The 22,458-nt window shown below is 61.8% G+C and overlaps 5 protein-coding genes across 5 annotated transcripts in view; 4 read left to right on the top strand and 1 right to left on the bottom strand.

Annotated features, from left to right (window-relative positions):
• GALNT6 (polypeptide N-acetylgalactosaminyltransferase 6) overlaps positions 1-3,174 on the top strand; it is a gene marked incomplete at its 5' end in the record, with an annotated part of 6,322 nt that extends 3,148 nt beyond the window's left edge. The window contains 6 exons of the mRNA XM_082011837.1: positions 180-382; positions 493-693; positions 1,193-1,324; positions 2,079-2,180; positions 2,301-2,453; positions 2,606-3,174. Of these exons, the coding sequence (XP_081867963.1) occupies positions 180-382; positions 493-693; positions 1,193-1,324; positions 2,079-2,180; positions 2,301-2,453; positions 2,606-2,719 (905 nt within the window). The 3' untranslated portion in view covers positions 2,720-3,174. The remainder of the gene's footprint in view (positions 1-179; positions 383-492; positions 694-1,192; positions 1,325-2,078; positions 2,181-2,300; positions 2,454-2,605) is intronic.
• Positions 3,175-4,236: 1,062 nt separating this feature from the next.
• CELA1 (chymotrypsin like elastase 1) lies at positions 4,237-6,515 on the top strand (the record flags this gene model as incomplete). Its single annotated transcript, XM_082011838.1, is given in 8 exon segments — positions 4,237-4,247; positions 4,576-4,816; positions 4,920-5,020; positions 5,290-5,415; positions 5,498-5,636; position 5,638; positions 5,928-6,073; positions 6,153-6,515. Coding segments are annotated over 8 exon segments (1,128 nt in total).
• Positions 6,516-7,237: 722 nt separating this feature from the next.
• BIN2 (bridging integrator 2) lies at positions 7,238-13,916 on the top strand (the record flags this gene model as incomplete). Its single annotated transcript, XM_082011776.1, has 12 exons — positions 7,238-7,315; positions 8,439-8,519; positions 8,680-8,734; positions 8,936-9,030; positions 9,207-9,302; positions 9,375-9,482; positions 9,573-9,658; positions 10,896-10,971; positions 11,206-11,288; positions 11,575-12,229; positions 12,421-12,501; positions 12,642-13,916. The coding sequence occupies 12 exons, from the start codon at positions 7,238-7,240 to the stop codon at positions 12,753-12,755; spliced, it is 1,608 nt and encodes a 535-aa protein (XP_081867902.1). The 3' UTR covers positions 12,756-13,916.
• Positions 13,917-15,806: 1,890 nt separating this feature from the next.
• On the top strand, positions 15,807-16,342 carry SMAGP (small cell adhesion glycoprotein; the record flags this gene model as incomplete). The annotated part of the gene is made up of 3 exons (XM_082011782.1): positions 15,807-15,837; positions 15,991-16,068; positions 16,170-16,342. 3 exons carry the CDS (start codon positions 15,807-15,809, stop codon positions 16,340-16,342), a joined length of 282 nt encoding a protein of 93 aa, XP_081867908.1.
• Positions 16,343-18,437: 2,095 nt separating this feature from the next.
• On the bottom strand, positions 18,438-21,732 carry DAZAP2 (DAZ associated protein 2; the record flags this gene model as incomplete). Its single annotated transcript, XM_082011839.1, has 4 exons — positions 18,438-18,566; positions 19,244-19,486; positions 19,993-20,273; positions 21,720-21,732. The coding sequence occupies 4 exons, from the start codon at positions 21,730-21,732 to the stop codon at positions 18,438-18,440; spliced, it is 666 nt and encodes a 221-aa protein (XP_081867965.1).
• Between the last annotated feature and the right edge of the window lie 726 nt (positions 21,733-22,458).

Raw genomic sequence — 22,458 nt, forward strand, 5'->3', positions numbered from 1 at the left:
CCTCTTCCAAAGATCAGATGGAAAAGATTAGAGCGAACGGGGCGCCGGCCGCTGAGCTCTAATCCCCCCCCCCCCCGCCGCCTTCTTGGCGATAGGTTTTCGGTAACAACATCCCCCTTTGGCGTTGGGTCGAGGGCCGGCGGCGAGGCCCCTTGGTGTCGCGCCGCCGCCGCCGTGAGGGCCGCCGTGTCCCCAAAACTCAGACTTCTGCTTTTCTGTTTTTATTTTAACCCTCTTTTGCCCCCCCTGCTCCCTCCCCCGTAGGTCCCCCACCTTCGCCGGTGGCCTCTTTGCCATCTCCAGGTCCTACTTCGAGCACGTCGGCTCCTACGACGACCAGATGGAGATCTGGGGGGGCGAGAACGTGGAAATGTCCTTCAGGGTAAGGACGGGTCGTGACTTCTTCAAAGGGCGTCTTCGGGGATGCTCCTTGTTGGGGGGCGCAGGGAGGGGCTTGGACCCCCCCACATCTCGGCTGTTGCCTCGCCGTAGGTCTGGCAGTGCGGGGGTCAAGTCGAGATCATTCCTTGCTCCGTCGTGGGTCACGTCTTCCGATCCAAGAGCCCCCACACCTTCCCCAAGGGCACCCAGGTCATCTCCAGGAACCAGGTCCGCCTGGCCGAGGTCTGGATGGACGACTACAAGGAGATCTTCTACAGGAGGAACCAGCAAGCTGCTCAGATGGCCAGAGAGGTACCGGGCACGCCGGCAGGCTTCCGGCTCTCCCAGCGGGGCCTGATCCTGCCCGAGCAGAGGCGGGAGGTGGGCTCAGCCTGGAGGTGGGAAAGCAAACGCAGATGGGAAGATGTAGCCAAAAAGCTATTTTTTATTTTTTCTATTTGGACATAATGTTTTCTAGAAGAAAAACATCTTTTTTTCTCTTTTTTCCTTTCTTTTTTTAATTTTTTATATTTTTTTTACAATGCTAAACCATTGTGCTGTGATGCCAAAATATCCCAGCCCTCTCGCTGAGCGGCCAGAGCCTGAGGGTACCTGCCAGGGACCAGGGATGTCTTGCAAGACCCCACCGCCGGTCTCGGGCTTGGGCATGCCGTGACGCACGATGGCAAAGCCGGGAGGATCCCTCAGCTCTGAGCCCCGGCTCGGGAAGGGGTTTTTTTTTTGTTGTTGTTGTTTTTTCTTTGCTGGCTTCAGAGATTAGTTTAATTTTCTCACGTGACTTTGCCGATAGAAGACGTATGGTGACATTACAGACCGGCGCAAGCTGAGGGAGCAGCTCCACTGCAAGAACTTCACCTGGTACCTCCAGACCATCTACCCAGAGATGTTTGTCCCTGACCTGACTCCCACTTTTTACGGAGCGGTGAGTGCAGGGGTAACCCGGAGCACCCCGCTGGGCTCAGTGCTTGGCTAGAAATAGCCGCAGCAGTGAAGTCCCCGAAAGGTTGGGCTTGGGGTTTTTGCATTAAACCAGCGTGCTGGAGGGTTTTGGCGCAGCCGCGTCCATCGCGCCGGCTGGCGGGGCCGGTTCAGGCTCTGGCTGACAGTGAAAGAGCTGGAATCCGGCAGAGCTGGTTTGGGACGAGTTACCGGCTGGGGGACTCGCGGGGATGTGGCGTTGGCTTAAATCGGGTGGAAGAGCCGACGGCTTCCGCGAGCAGCGTGGCAGGCACAGGGTGGACGTGAAAACCCCGGCTGGGGACAGGCAGGTTGCGGAGCGTCGGCTCCATCCCTGAGGATGAGCTGGCAAAAAGAGCCCCTTTCCGCCGCGCCGAGCGTTGGGGTCTCCTACCGACCCTCCCCGGCCCGGGCGACGTGCAAGTGGCCGTTGGATGCGGCGCGGGCCGGGCGCTGGCTCCCGTCCGGGTTTTCATTCACCTTTGTTTCCCGAAACCGCGTCCTGGGCGGCTCTCGCCTTCGGCTCGGTGGGACGGAGGCGTTGGCGCAGGCGTTCCTCGCGTCCTGGAAAGGACCAGGGACCCGGACGCGGCGCTGGGTGCCACGACCGTGTTTGTACAGTGATAATTAAGGGCCCCGCAAAGCCCAAACCCCGGGGGGGTCCCAGAGCCCAGCTCACCCCGCTGCCCCCCTTTTTTTCCCCCCCCCTCACCCTGCAGATAAAAAACGAGGGCACCAAGAGCTGCCTGGACGTCGGTGAGAACAACCACGGCGGGAAACCGCTCATCATGTACCCCTGCCACGGAATGGGGGGCAACCAGGTGGGCACCCATCAGCCCCCGGCATTTCCCCCCCTCCTGCCACCCCCCCTGGTTTTCCCCTGGGGGTTATTTTCTCGGGGCGCAGCAGCGTGACGTCCCTTTTCTGGTCTTGCCCCCCAGTATTTCGAGTACACGAGCCAGCGGGAGTTGCGGCACAACATCGGGAAGGAGCTCTGCCTCCGGGCAGGCTCGGGCTCGGCCGAGCTGGGTGACTGCCAGTACCGGGGGAAGCCCGGCCGGGTGCCGGCCAGCGAGGAGTGGGACCTGGCGCAGGTGAGGAGACCTGTCTCCGTCCCAGGAGCCACCCGCGGGGATGGCGGCATCGTCCCTCCCGTGGCGATGCTTCTCTGCCGCTTCCCCTGGGTCTCATCCTTTCTTCATCCCGCCGGCGTTGCTGAGCGGAGGCCGTCTTTACTTTTCGGCAGGACCAGCTGATTAAAAACCCAGCCTCCGGTACGTGCTTGACGGCGCGAGGGAAGCACCCGGCGATGGTTCCCTGCGACCCGGCAGACCCCCATCAGCTCTGGTCCTTCACCTAGGCAGGAAGCAGAGCAGCCCGAGCCCCCAACCATGCTCAGGAAATCGGAATCCAAAAAACCTGCCTTTTTTTTAAATTTTTTTTTTTTTTTTTTAATTTAAGAAGCGAAAGCCTTAAATATGCTGCATTTCACAGTTGCCTTGAACTCAGTCCCGTGCCTTGGGAGCAGGGAAGCCCGGGGAGCCGAGCTCGGCCAGCGGTACCCCACGGAGCCCAAAACCCGGCGGCCATAGAGATGCCCGAGGATGCTCTTCAGTAGCCGGCTGCTGCTCATCCTTCCCCTCCCCGCTCCAGCCAGAGACTCTTAAATTCATATCGGGCATTTAAAAAGGGTCGTGTCACATGGGAAACTCCTTCCAGCGAGGAGGAGGATGGTGACAGGCCCCCCGGCTCGTCCTGCAGGAGGCTGGATCGGGCTCTGTCGGGGCCCTGTGCGGGCAAGGGAATCCCTCCCGGTACTGCCGGGTCCGGCCCTCGCCCACCGCGGCACCGCGAGCGTCGCGCATCGCCGCTGCTGGGATGGGAGAGGTTGGGCTGCGTGCCTTAGATATCAGGCTTGATTTGGCGGGGGGGGGAAGTTAGGTGATGATTTTTTTTATTATTATTATTATCATCTGATGATGGTTCCTTGGTGTGATTCCGCTCGTGCTGACCCGGAGGAAGGCTTTTCCCAGACAGCGCGGCTCGAACGCACCGCGGCATCCTCACGGAGAGCCTCTGGCCGGGGCCTGGGCGCGAGATCTCCTTCCCGTGGTTTTTGTCAAGCCTGACTACTGTCGCTGCCACTTTCGTTGCCATTTCATTTATCGGGGACACACACACACCCCCCTGGAAGTGGCGTGGGCGTGGGAGAACCTGTCTTTGGATACGTGACCTCAAATAAAGAGATGATTTATTTTATGGACATCCCGTCTCCAGCTTCCTCTGAGCTCCCACCCCCTCCCCGACTTAATTTCCCTCCCTCTTCTTGCCCTGGAAACTCCCTTTTGCAGCCCAAAAGTGGGTTTAGAGCCACTTTTACAATGAGGTGTCACATTTGGGGTGGTTCAAATGTGGGTTGGGTTGTCCCCGTGCCGGGGCGGAGGCTTCGCTGCTGTCCCTCGCTGTGTTCCCTCCCGTGCTGATAAAACAAGTACGTGATTATTCGGAGACCATTTTCCCCATGAAATCTCATGTTTTCCTTCGCGATAAGAGCAGAAATGCAGCAGGTGCTTTTTTCCTTTCCTTTTCTTTCTTTTTTTTAAACTGGGTGAGCCGATAATCACCACTATCACAAATGCTGTTTTCAGCGCCTGCACCACGTTCGCCCCCCAGAACGGCCTCGGTGTCTTTTTAAAGGGGGGAAAAATAAAACTGTTTTGGCCAGAAATCGGGTTTTTATTACAAACCGTGTTGGTGTTTCATTCAACCTCAGCGTAGGTCTCGCCCAGTCCCCGCTGCGGGGCCGCAGGGTGGGTTTTTTTGGAGGCGGTGAAGGTCTTGCCCTGTGTTTGCCTCGATTTCCCCACCCTGGGGGTGATGCGGGCACGGTTCGTACGTCGGATAAAACCGGCGGAGGCATCCCGCAGACAAACGCCATGCGAGAGCCGTAGCTGGGGCAGCCGCGGGCCTCGAGACCGGGCTAAACTCGTGACAGGAGTGCCTGCCAGGCGCAGAAGGGGAAGAGGCGAGAGCAGGGCACCGTCGCCCCGGGGGCTTGGGCCGCCCAGCCGACGCTGAGGGAGGCTCGGGGTGCACCCAGGGTTTTCAGCCCTGACTTTTGGGGCCGTGTGTGTTTTGGAAGAGGGACCAAGGCTGCTCGACACGGCCCTGTCACCTGCTCTTCTTCCCGTCCCTCCTTCTCGGGGCCCTCTGAAGCCGCCCGCGGCGCAGCCCCCGCCGCGACGCGCCGCCGCGGCCCGGGACGACGCTGCGGCTCGTGCTCCTCGCCGCCCTCGCCCTCTGCGGTGCGTCCGCGGCGCGAAGCCGCCGGCCCGCCCGGCCGGCAACGAGCCCCCCGGGCGCGATTCTCTCCCCCCGCTGCTCCGAGCAGGGTCTCGATGGGGTGCAGCGGGTGGTCGGTGGGACCGAGGCGCGCTCACACGCCTGGCCCGCCCGGGTGGGTCCTTCCCAGTGGCAGCCGGTAAACCCGGTGGGGGTCTCATCCCTCTGGGACCGTGAGGTGAGACCCCCCGCCACGTCTCGCATCCCCCCGTCCCCAGATCGCCCTCCAGTATTACTGCGGCGGCAGCCGGCGTCACGCCTGCGGAGGGTCCCTCATCCAGAGAAACTGGGTGATGACGACAGCCCGTTGCGTGGATGGGTGAGCGGGCACGGGGACCCACCTTCCTCCTGTGGGAAAGCCATTTTCCACCAAAAAAAACCTCTTCAAGGGGAAATTTTGGCTGCCCCGACCCAGGGAGCAACGGTCCTTTAGGGTCTTTGCTGGTCCTCCATTGAGGGGTTACAAGGACCATGCCTGGGACCACCTTCTTCTTGTGCTGATCCCTCCCAGACCGGCTCAACACTTAATAATAATTTTTTATTATTAAGTTATTATTAATAAATAAGTGGTTTTCCCCTTCTCGGCAGTAACCTGGGCTTCCGCGTCGTGGCCGGCGATCACAACCTCTACGCGAACGACGGCAGCGAGCAAGTCTTCAGCGTGAGCAAGATCGTCATCCATCCCTACTGGAACAGCAACAACGTCGCCGGGGGGTAACGCACGTGGGGAGGGGGATCTGGGGCGGGGGCGTCCCTGGGAACGGGGGGGGCAACCCTTGTAATATCCTCTCGCCAGCTACGACATCGCCCTGATCCGCCTGCCCAGCTCCGCCACCCTGAGCAGCTCCGTGCAGCTGGCGGTCCTGCCCCGGGAGGGGTCCGTCCTGTCCAACAACTACCCCTGCTACATCACGGGCTGGGGTCTCACCCGCAGCGCGTGCTGACGCGGCGCCCCAGCCCTGCAGCACCCAAAAAACGTGGGAAACGTGGGGAGCTGAACGGTATCTTTAAGCCCTTCGAGGTCCCAGGAGGCATCACACAGGGCTTCGCACCGGGCACGGAGGTGCCCGACGTTGGGGGGGGTCGCACCAAGGTTTTGGGGGGAAAATTTACACGGGAAAAGGGGCTCGGTGGCGGCTACGGGCCCTCCTTTGGGGAGGGGGTGGCTCGCAGCGCCTGGCGGGTCTTTGCCGGCGCGGCGCTCACCGGCGCTCGGTTGCCTGCAGCCAACGGGCAGCTCTCCAGCGTCCTGCTGCAGGCGAACCTGCCCGTGGTGGACTACCAGGTCTGCTCCGGCTCCTCCTATTGCGGCTCCACGGTCAAGACCACCATGGTCTGCGCCGGCGGTGACGGCGTACGCTCCGGCTGCCAGGTAACGACCCCGGCATCCCGCTTTCCCCCCACCGGCATCCCCGTCCCTCCCATCTCACACGGGTTCCTCGGTCCGGCCGGGCGATTCAGGCGGTCCCCTGCACTGCGCGGTGAACGGGCGGTACCAGGTCCACGGCGTCACCAGCTTCGTCTCCAGCCTGGGCTGCAACGTCGAGCGCAAACCCACCGTCTTCACCCGCGTCTCTGCCTACATCTCCTGGATGGCGAGCGTAAGGCGGCGGCGGGGCTCAGGCAGCCAGGGGCCGAGACCTGGCGCTATCGTTGCACCGATGTACCAGCTCTTATCCCTGCGCAGCTCAACCGTTGCCTTTCTTCTCCTTCCAGGTGATGGCCCAGAACTGAGCGGTGGCAGGAGAAGAGCCTGGACCCCAGCTTGGGCAACGGACGTCGTCTTCCCCCCCGTTTCAGTCGGAGGGGTTTAAAATCGTAGCCGGTGTCAATAAAGCCCGTTGCGCGCGCTGGCGGGCGCTTTGCGCTGCCGCCCGGCGACCCTTTCTCCTCCAAGCCTCAGCGTCCTCTCCCTCTCCCGTAGTCCGGAGCACCCCTTCAGCCGCGTCCCTCCTCTTCCTCGCGCCTTGGGAAAGAGCCGTGGGGAAAAGCAACCAGCCCTGCGCCCTCGGGGCGGCCAGAGAGTCCTTGGGATAACGGGAAAAGGGAAAACGCTGCAAATCCCCTCCATGGGCTCCTTGGGGGGGCAGGGGGAACACGGGGGGATCCAGTCGGGATTTTTCCCTGCCGCTGGCTCCGTTTCTCTTCCAAAACCGCCACCTTTGCGCGGAGAGGTGTCGGATCCGGCGGCCGTTACCACCTCGTCCTGCGGCTGCACCCCGGAGGAGCCGACCGCGCCGCAAGCCCGCCCGGCACGGGGATAAAAACCCGGCACCAAAATCGCACTAAACCCCAAATTTAAACCCGAACCCCCAAGCTCGTGAAAGAACTACGAGGCGGGCGCGCGTTCCCCGCCACCCCTTTGGCCCACCCGTGGCGCTGGGTGCTCGGGGAGCCGTTCCGGGGCGGGGGGGGGGGGGTGCTGGGGGGGTGCTTGGGTGCTCGGCGGATGCTGGCAGCGGCTTCGCCTCGAACTTCCTCCGTAGCAAACAGCAACCCGCAGCGCGCGGCGGCGAGCCGGAGCCGAGCTGCAGCCATGGCCGAGGGCAAGAGCGGGGGAGCCGGGCTCTTCGCCAAGCAGGTCCAGAAACGCTTCAGCCGGGCGCAGGAGAAGGTACGGCGCGATGCCCGCCCGGGACGTCCAGCCCCGCAAATCCCGGATTTTATTTTACTCTTGGGGTTTTTTTTTTGCCGCTGCGGCGCGGAGGGGTGGCACGACGGGCAGCGCTCGGCGCCCGCGGGCGCTCGTGGGCTGTTAATTTTGGGCGCTTCTGGGTCAAGGTCGTCGTTGCTCCAAGGCTTTGGGTTTGACGGCATCTCCCCGACGTCCCCCAAGCTGCTCCGGCAGCGGCTGCGCTCTCTAAAAGCGGGATTTTTTCACCCAAAACGCCTTCCAGAGGTTACGGGGGGGCCGCGTGCCGCTGGCTCAGGGTGACTCGGGGCTGGCTGGAGGTGACGGTCCCCAGCGGGCCCCGGCGTGGGGACGGTGCCAGCAGCGCCGGCGTAGCCCGCGCCGGCCGTGCAGGAAGCGAGGGGGAAGGGCTCCGGAAGCGGGCAGAAACGGGGCGATTCTCAGCTGTTTTGGGGTGGTTCGGGGGTGTCTCCTTCCCTTTCTCTCCCCAAAAAGGCAGGCAGCGACTCCCCTTTTGGGGGCCCGGCACCCCCACGCCAGACCCACGCGCGCCCGGGTTTCCTGGCTGGGGCTCGGTGCTAAATTCAGCTCCCCCGCAGCCGTATCGGCCCGGGCCAGGCTCCGGCCGCTTCCCGGGGGGGACAAACTCTTCCTGGACACCCCGAGGCTGCCTCCACCGCGGTCCCGGCCTCGCCGTGCTCCTGTGGTGGCGGCTCTGGAGGCAGCCTTCGGCCACGGGCCGTCCTCATCCTCAGCGCGGCGTCACCGGCAGCGCCCAGGGCTGCACCTGCGCCCACAGTCACGTGCATGGATGTTTTGGGGTACATAGGGCTGCACCTATAGGGTTTTGTAGGGTACGGGAGTGGGTTAGCATCCAAAAAGTCAGCGTTTTCCTCTAAAAAATCAAAGCACGGAGGGATGCACCGAAATTTTGCATCCCCCATCCAAGTCCCACGTCAGCATCGGCTCTGCCGGATCCTCGGCATCCCCGAGAGGGGCTGTCGCCGGGGCCGGCCCCGCTCCCCGCCGCGAGGCAGAGCCCGCCGGGCCGCGCCGAGCTCGGGGCCGACGGCTTTTCCCACATCTCCATCTCTCGCCGTCCCAGGTTTTGCAGAAACTGGGCAAAACTGTGGAAACCAAAGACGAGCAGTTCGAGCAAAGCGCGTACAACTTCCAGCTGCAGCAGGTGGCACCGGGGAGAGGGGAAGGGGGGGACGGGGACCCCCCTACACCATCCCTTGGCCCCGCTGCCTCCCGGGGTCCCGCCGTCCCCGCCGGGCTCGTGGAAATCACCGCGAGCCCCCGGGGACGGTCCCGACGCGTCCCCTCGCTGCGTTGCTTTGCAGAACGAAGGCAATAAACTCTACAAAGACCTCAAGGCTTTTCTCGGGGCGGTCAAAGGTACGGCACCCCGTTCCCGCAGATATGCCGGGAGAAAACCCCGCGGGCCCCACGGAGGAGCCGGGAGGGGGTTGAGCATCGCTGCGTTTTCTTACCCGGGATAATAAATAATAAGAAAGAAATAATAAATAATAAATAATAAATACGAGAAGTAAGAAATTACAATAAACAATATTTTTGCATCCCCTGGCCGGGCCGCAGTGATGCACGAGAGCTCCCGGAAAGTGGCTGAAACTCTGCAGGAGATTTACAGCACCGACTGGGACGGTCACGAGGAGCTGAAAGCCATCGCAGCTGTGAGCCCCTGGACGCGCCCCCGCCGTCCCCAAGGGTCCCCTTCGAGCATCGGGGGGGCTGGCGCGCCGAGCTGGGGGGGTCCCTGGGGGTGCAGCCCGGCACGTACGGCCGAGGGGAGGCTGAGGGGGGGAATCCAGGCGTTACGCCCTTTTTCCCCCCTTTTTCCACCCCGCAGAGCAATGACCTCCTGTGGGACGACTACGAGGCCAAGCTGGCCGACCAAGCCCTGCGCTTGATGGAGAACTACCTGGCTCAGTTTGGGGACTTTAAGGTACCCCCCGCGCGCGGTGTCGGGGGGACCGGGAGGGGGGCCGGATCCCGGCTCACCTTGCCCCCTACGCAGGAGCGCATCGCCAAGCGGGGCCGTAAGCTGGTGGACTACGACAGCGCCCGGCATCATCTGGAAGCTCTGCAAAGCGCCAAGAAGAAGGACGAGGCAAAAATCGCCAAGGTCGAGCCTCCCACGGGCCCCCCGCGCGGCACAGCCCCCCGTGCCCCGGCCGTGCCGGCAGAGCCACGGGCCCCTCTTCCCTCCCCACAGGCCGAGGAGGAGTTTAATAAAGCCCAAGCGGTGTTTGAAGACCTGAACAGAGACCTTCGGGAGGAGCTGCCGGTTCTGTACGGCAGGTACCGGGGGTGTCGCAGGGGCTGGGGGGCATCAGAGGGGCTGGGGGACATCACAGGGCTGGGGGACATCAGTGGGGCTGGGGGACATCAGAGGGGCTTGGGGGGCATCAGTGGGGCTGGGGAGCATCATGGGGCTGGGGGACATCAGTGGGGCTGGGGGACATCAGAGGGACTTGGGGGGCATCAGTGGGGCTGGGGGCATCATGGGGCTGGGGGACATCAGTGGGGCTGGGGGACATTACAGGGCTGGGAGGCATCAGTGGGGCTGGGGGCATCATGGGGCTGGGGGACATCAGAGGGGCTGGGGGGTATCAGAGGGGCTGGGGGACATCACAGGGGCTGGGAGATATCACAGGGCTGGGGGACATTGTGGGGCTGGGGGACATCATGGGGCTGGGGGACATCAGAGGGGCTGGGGGACATCACAGGGCTGGGGGACATCAGAGGGGCTTGGGGGGCATCAGTGGGGCTGGGGGCATCATGGGGCTGGGGGACATCAGTGGGGCTGGGGGACATTACAGGGCTGGGAGGCATCAGTGGGGCTTGGGGGGCATCAGTGGGGCTGGGGGCATCATGGGGCTGGGGGACATCAGTGGGGCTGGGGGACATTACAGGGCTGGGAGGCATCAGTGGGGCTGGGGGACATCAGAGGGGCTTGGGGGGCATCAGTGGGGCTGGGGGCATCATGGGGCTGGGGGACATCGCAGGGTGGGGGCGGGCTCGTGGCCCCGGGGATGACCCTGCCCCGGAGCCGATGGCATCCGCAGCCCCCCCGTTTGCAAGGGGGGAGGCAAAGGCAGCCCCTCCCGACCCCCGCGGGTCCCCTCGAAAAAGCATCATCTGAGCAAAAGGTCCCCAAAACCGGTCGCCGAGCGCCGGGACGCGGGTCGGGCGCAGGTGCCGGCGGGTGGGTGCGGTTTTCCCCCCACGGCGGGGAAGGAGTGGGGTTTTCTGCCGAAAGGCCCCGGCGGTGCCGCGGGGGTGGCCCCAGGCGCCGTCGCGGGTGGCCGTGGCGGCCGGGAGGTGGCAGCAGCACGGCGGCAGGCAGGGTGGCCCTGGGGACAAATGTCCAGGGCCACTTCGTCCTCGCCCCGAGGCCTTCTTCGCCCTTCCACAGGGACCCCCAAGGATGGGTGCTCACCGGCGGGGCGCTCAGCACCCCAAACCCCCGCGAGAAATGGGTCGGCACCCCCCAACCCCCCCCCCCCAACCTCCCGCTGTGTTTTCCCTCCCGCAGCCGTGTCGCCTGCTACGTGACCATCTTCCAGAACATCTCCAACCTCCGCGATGTCTTCTACAAGGAGATGAGCAAGGTGGGGGCAAGGCGGCACCCCAAAACACCCCTGGGCCCCCCCCCCCGCAGCCTTGTAGCCATTCCTGGGTGCTCCGGCTACACCGGTGCTGGCCACCCGCCTCGAGCCCTTGCTGCTCTTCATTTAATGTAATAATTTAGGGCAGCTCGAGGATGTTCATGGTGCTGTCGGGTGATGGGTGGCACCGGGGGGGGGCCCTCTGATGCGTTTCTCTCCCCCCTTCCCTCCTCGCAGCTCAACCGCGACCTCTACGAAGTGATGAGCAAGCTGGACAAGCAGCACTCCAGCAAAGTCTTCATCATTAAAGGCGTCCCCAGGTAGAGGAGCGGGCAAGCTCCGGCGGGGCTGGGGGGCTCCAAGTGGCCAAATCGCCCCCCCACACCTCCCAAAAAGCAGATGGGTGATGCAGCCCCCAGTCCTATAGTCCTGGGATGGACGAGCATCTCCGGACGCTGGGTTGAGGGTGCTTTGGTGGTGCTGGGTTAATTAATTTGGGTTGTTTGCCGATCGTGCCGGATGGGGAAGCATCACGCGCAAGCCAGGGCGGTGACACCACGGTGCCATGCGTCCCCAAGGGTGATGCCTGTGCCTCCCCACACACAGCAACCGGCGCTCGCTGGTCATCTCCTCGCCGGTGAGCCCCCCGGCCATGTTCCCCTGCCCGGGGAAGGCGCCGGACTGGCAGCTCGTGGTGGAAGCGGAGGCGGCAGCGGGGTCCCCCGGCACGGGCAGCAGTGCCACCGACGCCGTCTCCAACGGGGAGCTGGGTGCTGCCGTCCCTGGCCCACCACCGGCTTCGCCCGCCAGCGGTGGGTCCCTGTCAGAGACGGCGTCGGTCTCCAGTGAGGAGGCCCTGGAGCATGGCCCCGACCCCGAAGCTCTGTCCCACGAGCAGGGGACATCGGTGGCAGCCACGGAGCTGGGTGCCGACTCCCCCGGGCTCACCGAAAGCCGGGGTCCGGAGCCAGTGGGAGCTGCCGGCGGGGCGCAGGTGGGGGCTGAAGGCATCGCCACCTCCCTGGCGTCGTTGATTTTATCCGAGGCGATCGCCCAGGCTGCCAGCACCGCGTCACCGGAGCCCGAAAAAGCCACAGCCGGGCTGGAGGCGAGCGAAGCCCCGGCTGCCGCAGGGGACCCCCGCCAGCCAGATGGCACGGCCACCAACAGAGAGCCACCATCCCCATCCCCGGGCGAGCACAGCGATGCTGAGGAGAGCGTGGAGGTGATGGACGTCAAGCCAAAGGCGGCCAAAACTCAGGTGAGGGAGTTCTGGGGCCGGGAGGGGAGACGCCGCGGCGGGGGCCACGTCCGCGCCCCACGGTGGCAGGGGATGCCCGGCTTGCTCAGAGACCCAACCTGTGCTGGGGGGCATCCGGTGGGGGTGTGGGGACAGGGGCTGGGGGGTCCGGGGGAGAAATCCAGCCCGGCGCGACACTCCTCTGCTGGCAGACGGGGCTGGATCTGGCGCTCGCGGTGGCGTCGAGCAGCTGCACCGGGGATGGCAGTTCCCCCGCCGGCTCCCCAGCCAAGGTGGGTGCGGTGGCACCGTGGGGGGAGACGGCACCCTGACCCCCTGCCCTGGGCAGACTCGGTCCTTCTCGGGTCCGGTTTGATCAAAGCATGAGGTCTCCATCCCACCCGGCTCGGCGTTGACTCCGTGTCTCTCCCAGGAGCGAGGCTGTCCCGTGACGCCGGAGCAGGGCACGAGCCGTGACACCAGTCAGGATCCCCCACCAGCAGCAACCCCCCCCCAGGACCCCACCGAAACCCTCACCTCGCTGTGAGCCCGGCGCCCGGCGCCGGGAACGGGCGTTTTGCGGTGCCACGGGCAGATAATTCTGTTTCACCGTAACCGAACCTGCTTCCCACCCCCATCCCGTCCGAAATAAAGGCAGAGGGCAGAACGGCCGGCGTGAGGATGGCGAAGACGCTGGCGAGGGCCAAATCTCCATCCTGCGAAAGCCCGTCCCCGGCCGGGGGGGGGGTCACGGGGAGTGCTGGGGGTCCCCGCCTGCGGGATTACGGCGATCGAAGCCGGGTGCGGGAGGGATTTGTCACCCTGTTCTCCCCCAGCACCCGGTGCCGCTGCCGCGGCGCCTCGCGGTGACTCCGGAGGGAGGCGTTGAGCCGGTTTTCCTGGCTCCTGGAAAAAGTGCTGCCCTAAAAAAAAAAAAAAAAAAAAAAAAAAGAAAGAAAAAAAAGAAAAAGCCCCCAGTTTTACCCCCGCCCCGCGCTGCAACACCTCCCCGTACCCAAGTAAAACCCCGTCGCCCATCGCTGCTCCGGTGGAAAAGCTTGCATCGCCGCCCTGATGCCGGGTGACGGGCTGGCTCGCCGGCGAGCGAGGGGTTAACGGAGGAGGTATTTCTGGGGTTTTATCATCGTTGCAGCCGAACTGGAAAGGTGAGGCAGGAAAAGGGCAACGCCTTCGCCAGGGCGAGACTCGGAGCCGCACATGGTGCCGGCAGCCGCTCGCCCCGGCACAGCGGGCGCAGGTGAGAGCTGGAGGGGGGGGACACGGCTCCCGGGGCGACCCCCCCCAAAACTTCGCCATTCCCTGGGAGGTTTGGGAGGGTTCGGCCGCATCGGGCGCGTGGATTCGCACCGGGAGGCAAGAGAGCGGCGCCGCGAGGGACGCCGAAGGGCGGCTGGTGTTGGGGAGAAGCTGAAACGTCGGCTCTCGGCCGGGTGTTGTCCGGCTGGATTTCAGGCGGGCGGGAAGGGAAAAGGCCTGATCCGGCTACGGCGAGAGGCAGAAAGCGGAAAATCCCGCGGGAAAGCTGAGCGCCGTGCAGGGGAGAGAACCTGCGGGGACGGTTTGCCGATCCCGTCCTCCCTCCACCGGGAATGGGAACGGGAAAGGGAACGGGGGGCTGCGACGGCGCCGCTGAGCGTCCCCGGCGGCAGGCTGCGCTCGGCGGGGATTTTCGGGGGCAAAGCTGTGGGGCGGGGAGGGTCTCGCTGTGGGAACAGGTCTTGAGCAACTTGGCCCGAGAGCAAGAATGAGGAAGATTATGGGTGTTTTGGGTTTTTTTTTACAACCCCTACGTCGCTTTAAAAAACACACGGCGATCCGTACGGATCCCGGGGGGGGGCAGTGCGTCACCCCCACGCCGTCAGCCCCCGGCGCAGCCTGTGGCCGCCCGGAACCGATCCCGGCCCGGCACGGTAACGCTGGCGCTGCAAAATATCCCAGTTTGCGGCGCCGTGGAGCACCTTCCCGGTTGGTTTTGGCGCGTTCTTTCCTGTGATCCCAAGGCGGGAGCGGCGAGGGGGTGTCCGGGCAGAGCATCCCTCCCCCGGGGATGCAACGCGCGGAGCTTTGCTTTCACGACCGCCGACGCTTTGATGCTGAAGCAAATCTTGCCCCCGGCTAAAATTCGATTTAAGCTTTTAGTGGGTCCCAGGACTCCAGTTTGCAGGTGCTGAGGGTGCGAAACTGGTTTGTGTTTCCCACTGGCAACGCCGAACGCTTCCCGAGAAGCCCCCTCCCCGAGGCACCCGGCTTGCACTAGCTCCCTTTCTATCAAGCAGCGCCTTTTCCTCTTTCCCCTTCCATCCCAATCTTCGCTTTTTAGGGAAATTTTCCCCCCTTTTGCTCCGAAGCCACCCGAGCAGCGGCTGCCGCTCCGCGGGAAGGTTGCGGTTGGCTCTGGAAAGCACGTGTAGCTCCCCGACGCCGCAGCGTCGCTGCTGGAGGAGCCCCGTGAGCTTTAATGCAAAGTTGGGCTTAAAGCAAAGCCATATTTAATGCAAAGCCGTATTTAATGCAAAGCTGTATTTAATGCAAAGTTGGGTTTAAAGCAAAGCTGGGTTTAATGAGTTGGTGGCTTGTGCCAGCCTGAGCTTGAGCCCGGGAAAAGCTGTCGTGCTCAGGGGAAGCGGCCGAAGACTCAGGGTCCCAGTCCCTGGACGGCAGGAGAGGGATCCCACGACCATCCGTGGACGCTGCTGGGAAGGGGGAAAATTGTTTTCCCAAATTCCTGTCGCTCTGTAAGCCCGAACGTTCGCGCTCTGGTAGCGCTCGAAAGCGAAACCTGCTGTTGTAAGGGCTGTTGTGCAAACACCCGACAGTGCTGGGAGTCACGAGGGCACAGCGGGACAACCAGGGCAGGGCCAGATCCTGAGAAATTCATCCCGCTTTCCAAAATCTGGGAGGTCACCGGCTGGGTTCGCATCACCCCGTCCTCATGAGATGCGTCCTGACGGCACAGCACGGCCGCGCTCCGGGCTCCCTGCTCCTGGCCCGGGTCCACGCTCCTGTGGTTAAATTTCTTCTTTTTTTAAAAAAAAAAAAAAATAAATAAAATTTTATTTGCTCCTGACATCTAGCGGCGCATCTCCGCAGAGCCGCTGAGTCACTTGCGCCCAAGCGCCGGAGCCATTGCAGAACATCTTTTTTTGGGGGGGTTACAAACATTGTCCATCACCTCGGGCAGAGACGCGAAGGTCGGCTTAGCGGCCGCTGGTCCGGCTGCTTTTCGCGGGCGAAACGTTACGGCTGCGGCATCGACCTCGGGACCCCGATCGGAGGATTTGCACGGATTTAGAGGCAATTTGAAGCTCTCGAAGTTTGAGAACGAATTGCAGAGTCGGTGCCCGGTGTCTCCCTGCCTTCCCGCGCTTCGCCCCTTCCCGCGAGCCCCACGCGCCCCAGCCCGCTCCCTCTCAATCAGCCCGAATAAAACCTTCGCTTTGATCAGCGCTGTGTCACCGCCGGCCATCCCGCCTCGCGGCTGCGCCCTTCGCGGTGTCGCGTGTGAATTTATCCCTTTTCTTCCTTTTTTTGGTAGTTCTGAAGGACGCCAGACCGTCGCCTGGAAGGAGCCGATGCGATGGAAGGAGGTCAGCCCCCTCTGACTGCAGGTAAGCGTCCCGGGACAGCTTTGCCAGGCTGCTCGTGCCGTATAATCCTTGGCGAGACCTGGCCCGGGGCCACCGCGTGCCCCATCCAGCTAAGCCTGGCTCAGCCAGGTCGGGACCAGCCTTGCTCACCTTCTCTCTCCCGGTTTGAAGAAGAAGAGCTGACAACCCCCTTCCTGAAGAAGGCTCACACCCCACCGCTCCATGAGGACGCCAACACCGTGGTCATCGCAGGTAGGGGCTCTCCTTGCCGGATCCACCCCATTTTTACCGATGAGCAGCTCGGTCCCCACCGCTCGGGGCTAAACCCTGCTCCTCTGCCTTCTCCCTGGTAGTTGTCATCACCCTGGTGTTCCTGACGCTGCTGACGGTCCTGGTGGTGATCATCATCTACCTGTACAGAAACAAAGGCAGCTACCTCACCTACGAGCAGCCGGCGGCCGAGACCGACGTGTCGGTGCAGATGGAGGATGCTCCATCCAAAGAGAAAGAGGAGTATTTCATCTAAGCCACCGGGTCCAGCGCCACACCGATGCACTCGGGTCCAAGCTGCCTAAATTTCCTGGAGTTGGGAACCTGCACGCTGCTTTGTTGTTGGTTTGGGATGGTTTTTGGCGGGTTTTTTTTCCTTAATTTATTAAGCCAACCATGGAAGGAAGAATAAATAGGTGCGTGTCAGAGCTTTGCCCATCGCTGCCCGGAGCAGACCGAGGGCAGGGAGCACTTCAGGACAAGAAGCTTTGCCTGCCCGCGCCCACCACATCTCCTCCCTCCGGTGTTTTCTAATACAGCCCAGTGACAAACGCTTGAAGAATCGCCGTTGTTTTCTTTTTCCTTATCTCACAAAACAATTAAGTTATTCTGCTGATGATTTAGGGGTGGGGGTAATTAGCATGGCTAATTTGGAGGCTAAGGTTAAGCGTGCATGTAAAACAGGCTGATGGGTCACGCAAGTTACAGAAAGCCCCATTGTAGCCTCCAAACGCGGGGAAGCTCGTCCCAGCCCCGAGAGGCGCCTGATCTCGGCGGGCTCGGGGAAATCGGAAGCGGAGCAGGTTTGCTCCATCCACAGCGAAGGCTTTAGCACCGACACGCATGCTCACGTAGGCGCAGGCACTAGTTTTCCTCTGCTTTTGCTATGCACAAGGATGGGGCGAGGAGCAGCTCCAGACATCCCTCCTCTGCTCCCTTCTGAAGGGCAGTTCCTCCTTCAAATCAAACCCCCCAAAAAAGAAAACAAAAAACCCCAAAGGAGGAAGTTACAAAACAGCAGCGAAGAGGAAGAGGAAATAAGTGAAGAAACCCTAAGGCTTGCGATGGGCAGGAGCCAAGGGGTTTTATTTGAGGTCCAATGCAAATTTGCTACTTTATTCAAATTTTCAAAATAGTCTTTATTCTACTTTTTTTTTTAGTATAAAAAAATCCACAAGTTAAGTGCACCACAGTGTATACAGAGAGAGACGTAATGCTGAACTTTCATAACAGTCAGTTGTATGGTTAAACACAACATATACAAGACACAGATTTAGATTAAACTGAAACCTCAAGATAAAATATATTTGAATCTGATATTTTTCTCCATAAAACAAAACAAAAAAAAAAACATTGAGGATCCCTGAAATATTCTTCTTAACCCTAATAAGACTTCATTATACCCAAGTCATTTTTAAAGTATGCATTCATAAAACAACCCATTAACCAAGCTAATTTGTGTGTTGATTGACGGTTGCTACACACCCTTGTACAGATGGTAACCAGCCTCTCTGAACAACAGCCTTAAGGAGTTTTGGTGTCAAGACACCAGGATGAATTTAAAAAAAAAAAATTAAAAAAAAGAAGAAGTTTGTTTATTAAGCATCGTCCTAAAAGCCTAGTTAGCATCGAATGAAATGTTCAAACATGAGTTGCATTGTGTTTCTGGCACCAAAGCATGGCTTTGATTAGATCTAATGTGCAAAGAAATCCAAGATTACTTGGAGTGTATAAAAAAAATCCCATGATACACACCAGCTGCATACCTTCCTGGAGGGAAACGACGGGCAAATGTGAGCACGGAGTGCTTCCAGGGATCCGTTCTAGAGTGAGGTCAGGAAGAAAGAAGCGCCAAGGTGCCCTCCCCGCTCCTGGGAAGTGAAGTTTGCCTCGCTTTTCTATCCAGCGCCTTCGCTGGGGAAACCCGGCTGGTTTGTGGCTCTTGGTCCGGCGGACCGGCACGACCGCGAAGGGAAGGCGAAACCGGCTCCGCTCTCTCGCCCTCCCCAAAGCCAGTCTACAGGTATGAATAAAAGCTCAGCGCTGCGGTATTACTCCAGCGAAATGAAAGGAAGAGGCAGGGCTGCTGAGCTCGCATTCATTGCGCGAATTAATCCCCCCCTCCCCATTTTAACAGAGGCACTGCTATCATTAACAGGGTTTCTTGTCTCGCTTGAACGCGCCTGCAGGGCCGGGCACCAAACCAGGAAGACACCTCACCGCTGCGTGTCTAATCGGCAACTTCAGGTTAATATGGACTAAAGCAGTTACATCGTGAGAAGTGCTGACAGTATGTGATGTCTTTCCTTACACAAATGTAGCCCCCCCTCTCCCCCCTTCCCCTTCCTTCTTCACCAGATAGTGTAGCCACCGTCTGAGCCTCCCAGGAAGAAGTTCCCCTTCCGTTGCGTCACCAAGACGTTGGCTCCCTGCATTACAGCCAGCTGGGCGGCATTGGGGGGACAGCCAGGAGCGGGGGGCTGGAAGACAGAGACAGGGGAGGCAGGAGGATTAGCCAAGGTCAGTGCCGTGCCGGCAGCTGAGACAAAGCCACCGTGGGCTGCAGGGACCCTGAAACCTCCCAGTCAATGTCCCTGTCGCTCGCTACCGAGCGAAGACTGAGAGACAAGAGTCCAGGAGCTGGGGGGAAACGCTCAGTTCCTCGTCCGTGCCCTGCCCTCTCTTTTCAGAGCCCGCAGCCCAGACGCTGAACCTGGCTTTCTGCCCACGCAGAGGAGCCTGTGAGCTGTGGAACAAGATCTTCACGTGGGAAAGTCCAGGGGAGCAGGAACCTCCCATAGCTCCACCGTAGCGTGGAAAGAGGCCAAGCCCGCATTTGGGGCTAGGGAAAGTCAGGTCGTTAAGCAGCCCTACTGGCTTGCCTCCCTGCAAAGTGCATTACACCATGGCCCCCAGGCCAAAGCAGGGCTAGTACTGGCCACACGAGGGTTTTGATGAGCAAAGCCTACGTGGTTCCAGAGCCACCAGAGACAGCAAACCCTCAGCATGAAAGTAGGAGCCTACTCTTCTCCCAAATGATAGATCGGGTTAGAAATATGTTTTTCTCAGAAAACAAAGGACATCATCTCCCTGACTACCGTCTGCAAACCTGCAGCACCGAAGCACGCAGGGGTTTTGAGGATACGTCTATACTTACAGGGATGCTGGCTGTTCCACCAGGCCCAAACCTCGCTCCAGCATCAAAGCCACCTTCAACAAGGACTGTCGAGCCCGGAGGATACACTGGTCCCACGGGATAATACGCCATCGGGACCGACGAGCCGATTGGACCCACGGCCACAGACTGGGCCATGGGCACGAAGACGGAAGCGCCCGGATACGCCGCAGACATCGTAGGTACGGTGGCAGCCCCCAGAGGCACGAAGCTGGGACGGTAAAGCTGGGAAAAAAGCCGTGCAAGCAACTTTAGAGGCTCGTCACTCCCCACGCCCAGTTGTTTATTCAGCTTTGCTGTCAAAGCACTTCGCCCCGACATAGACTTTCACCCTCCTGCTTGCACACGAGAATCCCCTTCCCTGCATGTTTACTTCGGGGCACGGTAAAAGGACATTTTTCCTGCTGTTAGAGACAGTTTTCCCCCACTGCCTGCAAGAATTCAACTAAGAGAGATTATCACAGATGGGTTTTACAGCTACAGGCAAGCTAAATTTGTCATCTTAACTCAAGGGGAAGCTTTGAACATTTGCCATTTTGAGTGGATGCTTCAGATCTCGTAAAACACAATCTGGGAACCGACCGCTGCCCAGCGATACCAGCAGCAAACAAATCCTCCAGGGAAAAAAAAAAAAAAGGTTGCAGCTATAAAGTTATTCAGAGATTTATTTATTTCTTCTCTGGGAGGAGCTCCAGAGGAAAATAAAACCTTGAGAGAAGCGTCCCACTTACCTCGGAATAAGCCGGAGGTGCATCTGTGTAGGGCGGCGGCTGCGGAAGGGGCATAGTCTGTGGGTAGACGGCGGGGTTGGGGGGGGACTGGACGGGGTAGGACGGCTGGGTGGGATATTGTCCTGCAAGAAAAGAGGAGAATTCAGCCCGGGGCAGAAATGAAGCCGGACGGGATGCTGATGAGTTTGGGGTTTTGGTTTTTTTTTTTTCCAAGTCCCGTTTCTTAATTATCACGTGAGCAGAAGGGAGTATCGGCCACAGGAGTGTCCGTGCACAATTAACTCACGGCATCGACCCCCCAGCCGCGCCGCTGACCCTGCCAGGCTTCGACAGTTCAGTCCACAGCAAAAACCAAACCAAGAGTTAAAATATCCTTCGCCGGAACCGGGAGCAATGAGAAGGCAGGAAACGCGGCAAAGAAAAACAAAATAATAACAATAAACCAAATTATTCTGGGGCGTAGCCAGCGCTCAGCTTCGCAAATTCTTAAACCGAAACCAAACCAGACCAGGCCCCCGTCCCCCACCCCAGGGCCTTTCGAGGTTTTGGGGGCGAAGACGCGGCGGCGTTGGGGCGAGTGTCTTCCCCGTCCCCGCGCCGCCGCGGCGGGAGGGGGCCGATCTCCCGGCCGTGGCTGGGGGGAAATCGCCTCTGCTCGGACCAAGCCGAGGGGGTTTAACGAGTTCTGAATTTGGCCCCTTCCTCCCGGATCGGGAGGGGCTGCTGGGGTTCCCCCAGCCCCCCCGGCCCCTCCCGGCTACCGGGACGAGCGCGTTAGGCCACGGCAGCCCCCATGGCTGCCCCCCAGCCTCGTCCTTTCGGGGGGTCTCAACCCCTTCAGCTGCCCCCGATGTCGTACCCTGGGGGGCCCCCCGACCCAGCTCCCCCTAAATGCAAGTGGGGCCCAGCTGGGGGTCTTCTCCCCCCGTAACGAAGGGGTCTCGCCCACCCCAGCGCCCTCGTCCTACGTCACTCGGCGGCTCCCCCGCAGCTGCCCCCATAGGCACCCGGGTCCCCCTTACGCCACCCAAGGGCCCCCGCCGTGGCGCACGGGGTCTCCTCCACCCCTCACGGGCCCCCCATTACGTCACCCGCGGGGGGGGGTGTCTCCCCCCATTACATCACCCGGGGGTCTCCCGCACTCTGCTAGAAAATGGGGTCCCTTCTAACGTCATTCGGGGGATTCTCTACGTCAGCAGAGGGGTCTCCCACACCTCAGCGCCCTTCCCCCATCTGAAGGAGTTCTCCTTGCGTCACGCATGGGGGGGTCTCTCTTACTGCAGCTCCCTCCGACACCTACTGGGGTACCCCTTACGTCACCCCGGGGATCCCCTACGTCAGCAAGGGGGCAAAGAGAAACCCCCACCTCAGCTCGTCCTCCCCACATAGAATGGGGACCCCTTAAGTCACGCGTGGGGGGCCCCTAGGGCAGCGGCCCCCCCTACGTCACGGGAGCGTATTTCCCCCCCCCCCCCCGGCACTCGGCACTCACAGGGTTAAGGCCGGGCCGAGGCGCGCGGCGCCATGGCGACCCGCGCGCCCGCCCCGCCGCCCCGCTCCCATTGGCCGCCCGGCGCCCGCGCGGCCCCGGCCCGCTCGCGCGGTCACGCGCTGCGGCACCGCCCTTAAAGGCGCCGCGTCCCGGGGCGGCGCTGCCCGCGGCGGCAGCGGGGAGCGCTGGGGGGGCTACCGGCGAGAGGGGCGGGGGCGCGCGCCCCGGTCCTTGCCTTTGCCGTTCATGGCTCCGGCGGCGGCGGCTCCCGCTCTGCCCGCGCCGCGCGCTTCCTCCTCGGTGTCACTGCGGCGCTGCGGGAGGGGGAGGGCCGCGGGGGGGGGCGGGGCGGGGCGGGGGGCAGGAAGCGGGAGCCGCGCGCAGGCGCACGCCGTGGCGTCATCGCGCGTGGGGGCGGGGCCGCCCGCTCTTAAAGGGGCCGCGGAAGGCAGCGGGTGACGCTTTGTTGGGCGGGGCTCTCGGGTAGACCCGGGAGTGTGGGGGCCCAGGGCAGGCCCTAGTGGGGAGGGTAGGAGGGAGGGGTCCCCAGGGCCTGAGCCTGGTGGGCCCTCGGGCTGAGGTGAGGGCGCCTTAAGCAAGGCCTGGATGGGACCTCTGGGTAGGCCCCAGAGGTGGAGGGGGTCCCTGCGCAGCACCCAGAGTGGAGGGAGTGTCCCCAGACAGGAGCGGGGAGCAGCCAGGGCCTAAGGATGAAGGGGACCCCTAAGCAGAGCTTTAGGTGGGGCCTAGACAGGGTCTGGAGTGGTGGAGGGCACCCAGGTAGGCCCAAGGGGTAAGGGGGGGGGCCTTGAGCGGGGCTTGGGGGCATCACTGGGTAGGCCCTAGTGTAGTGGTGGGATCCCCAGGCAGGCCCCAGGGGTGAGGGGGCCTCTAAGTAGGACTGGGGAGGGGAATGAGGGTCCCGGGTGGAACCTAGAGTAGTGGTTAGACCTGAGAGGGGACCTTGTGCAGAG

The sequence above is a fragment of the Phaethon aethereus genome, assembly GCF_964289735.1.
Source record: "Phaethon aethereus genome assembly, chromosome: 29".
Lineage (NCBI taxonomy): Eukaryota > Metazoa > Chordata > Aves > Phaethontiformes > Phaethontidae > Phaethon > Phaethon aethereus.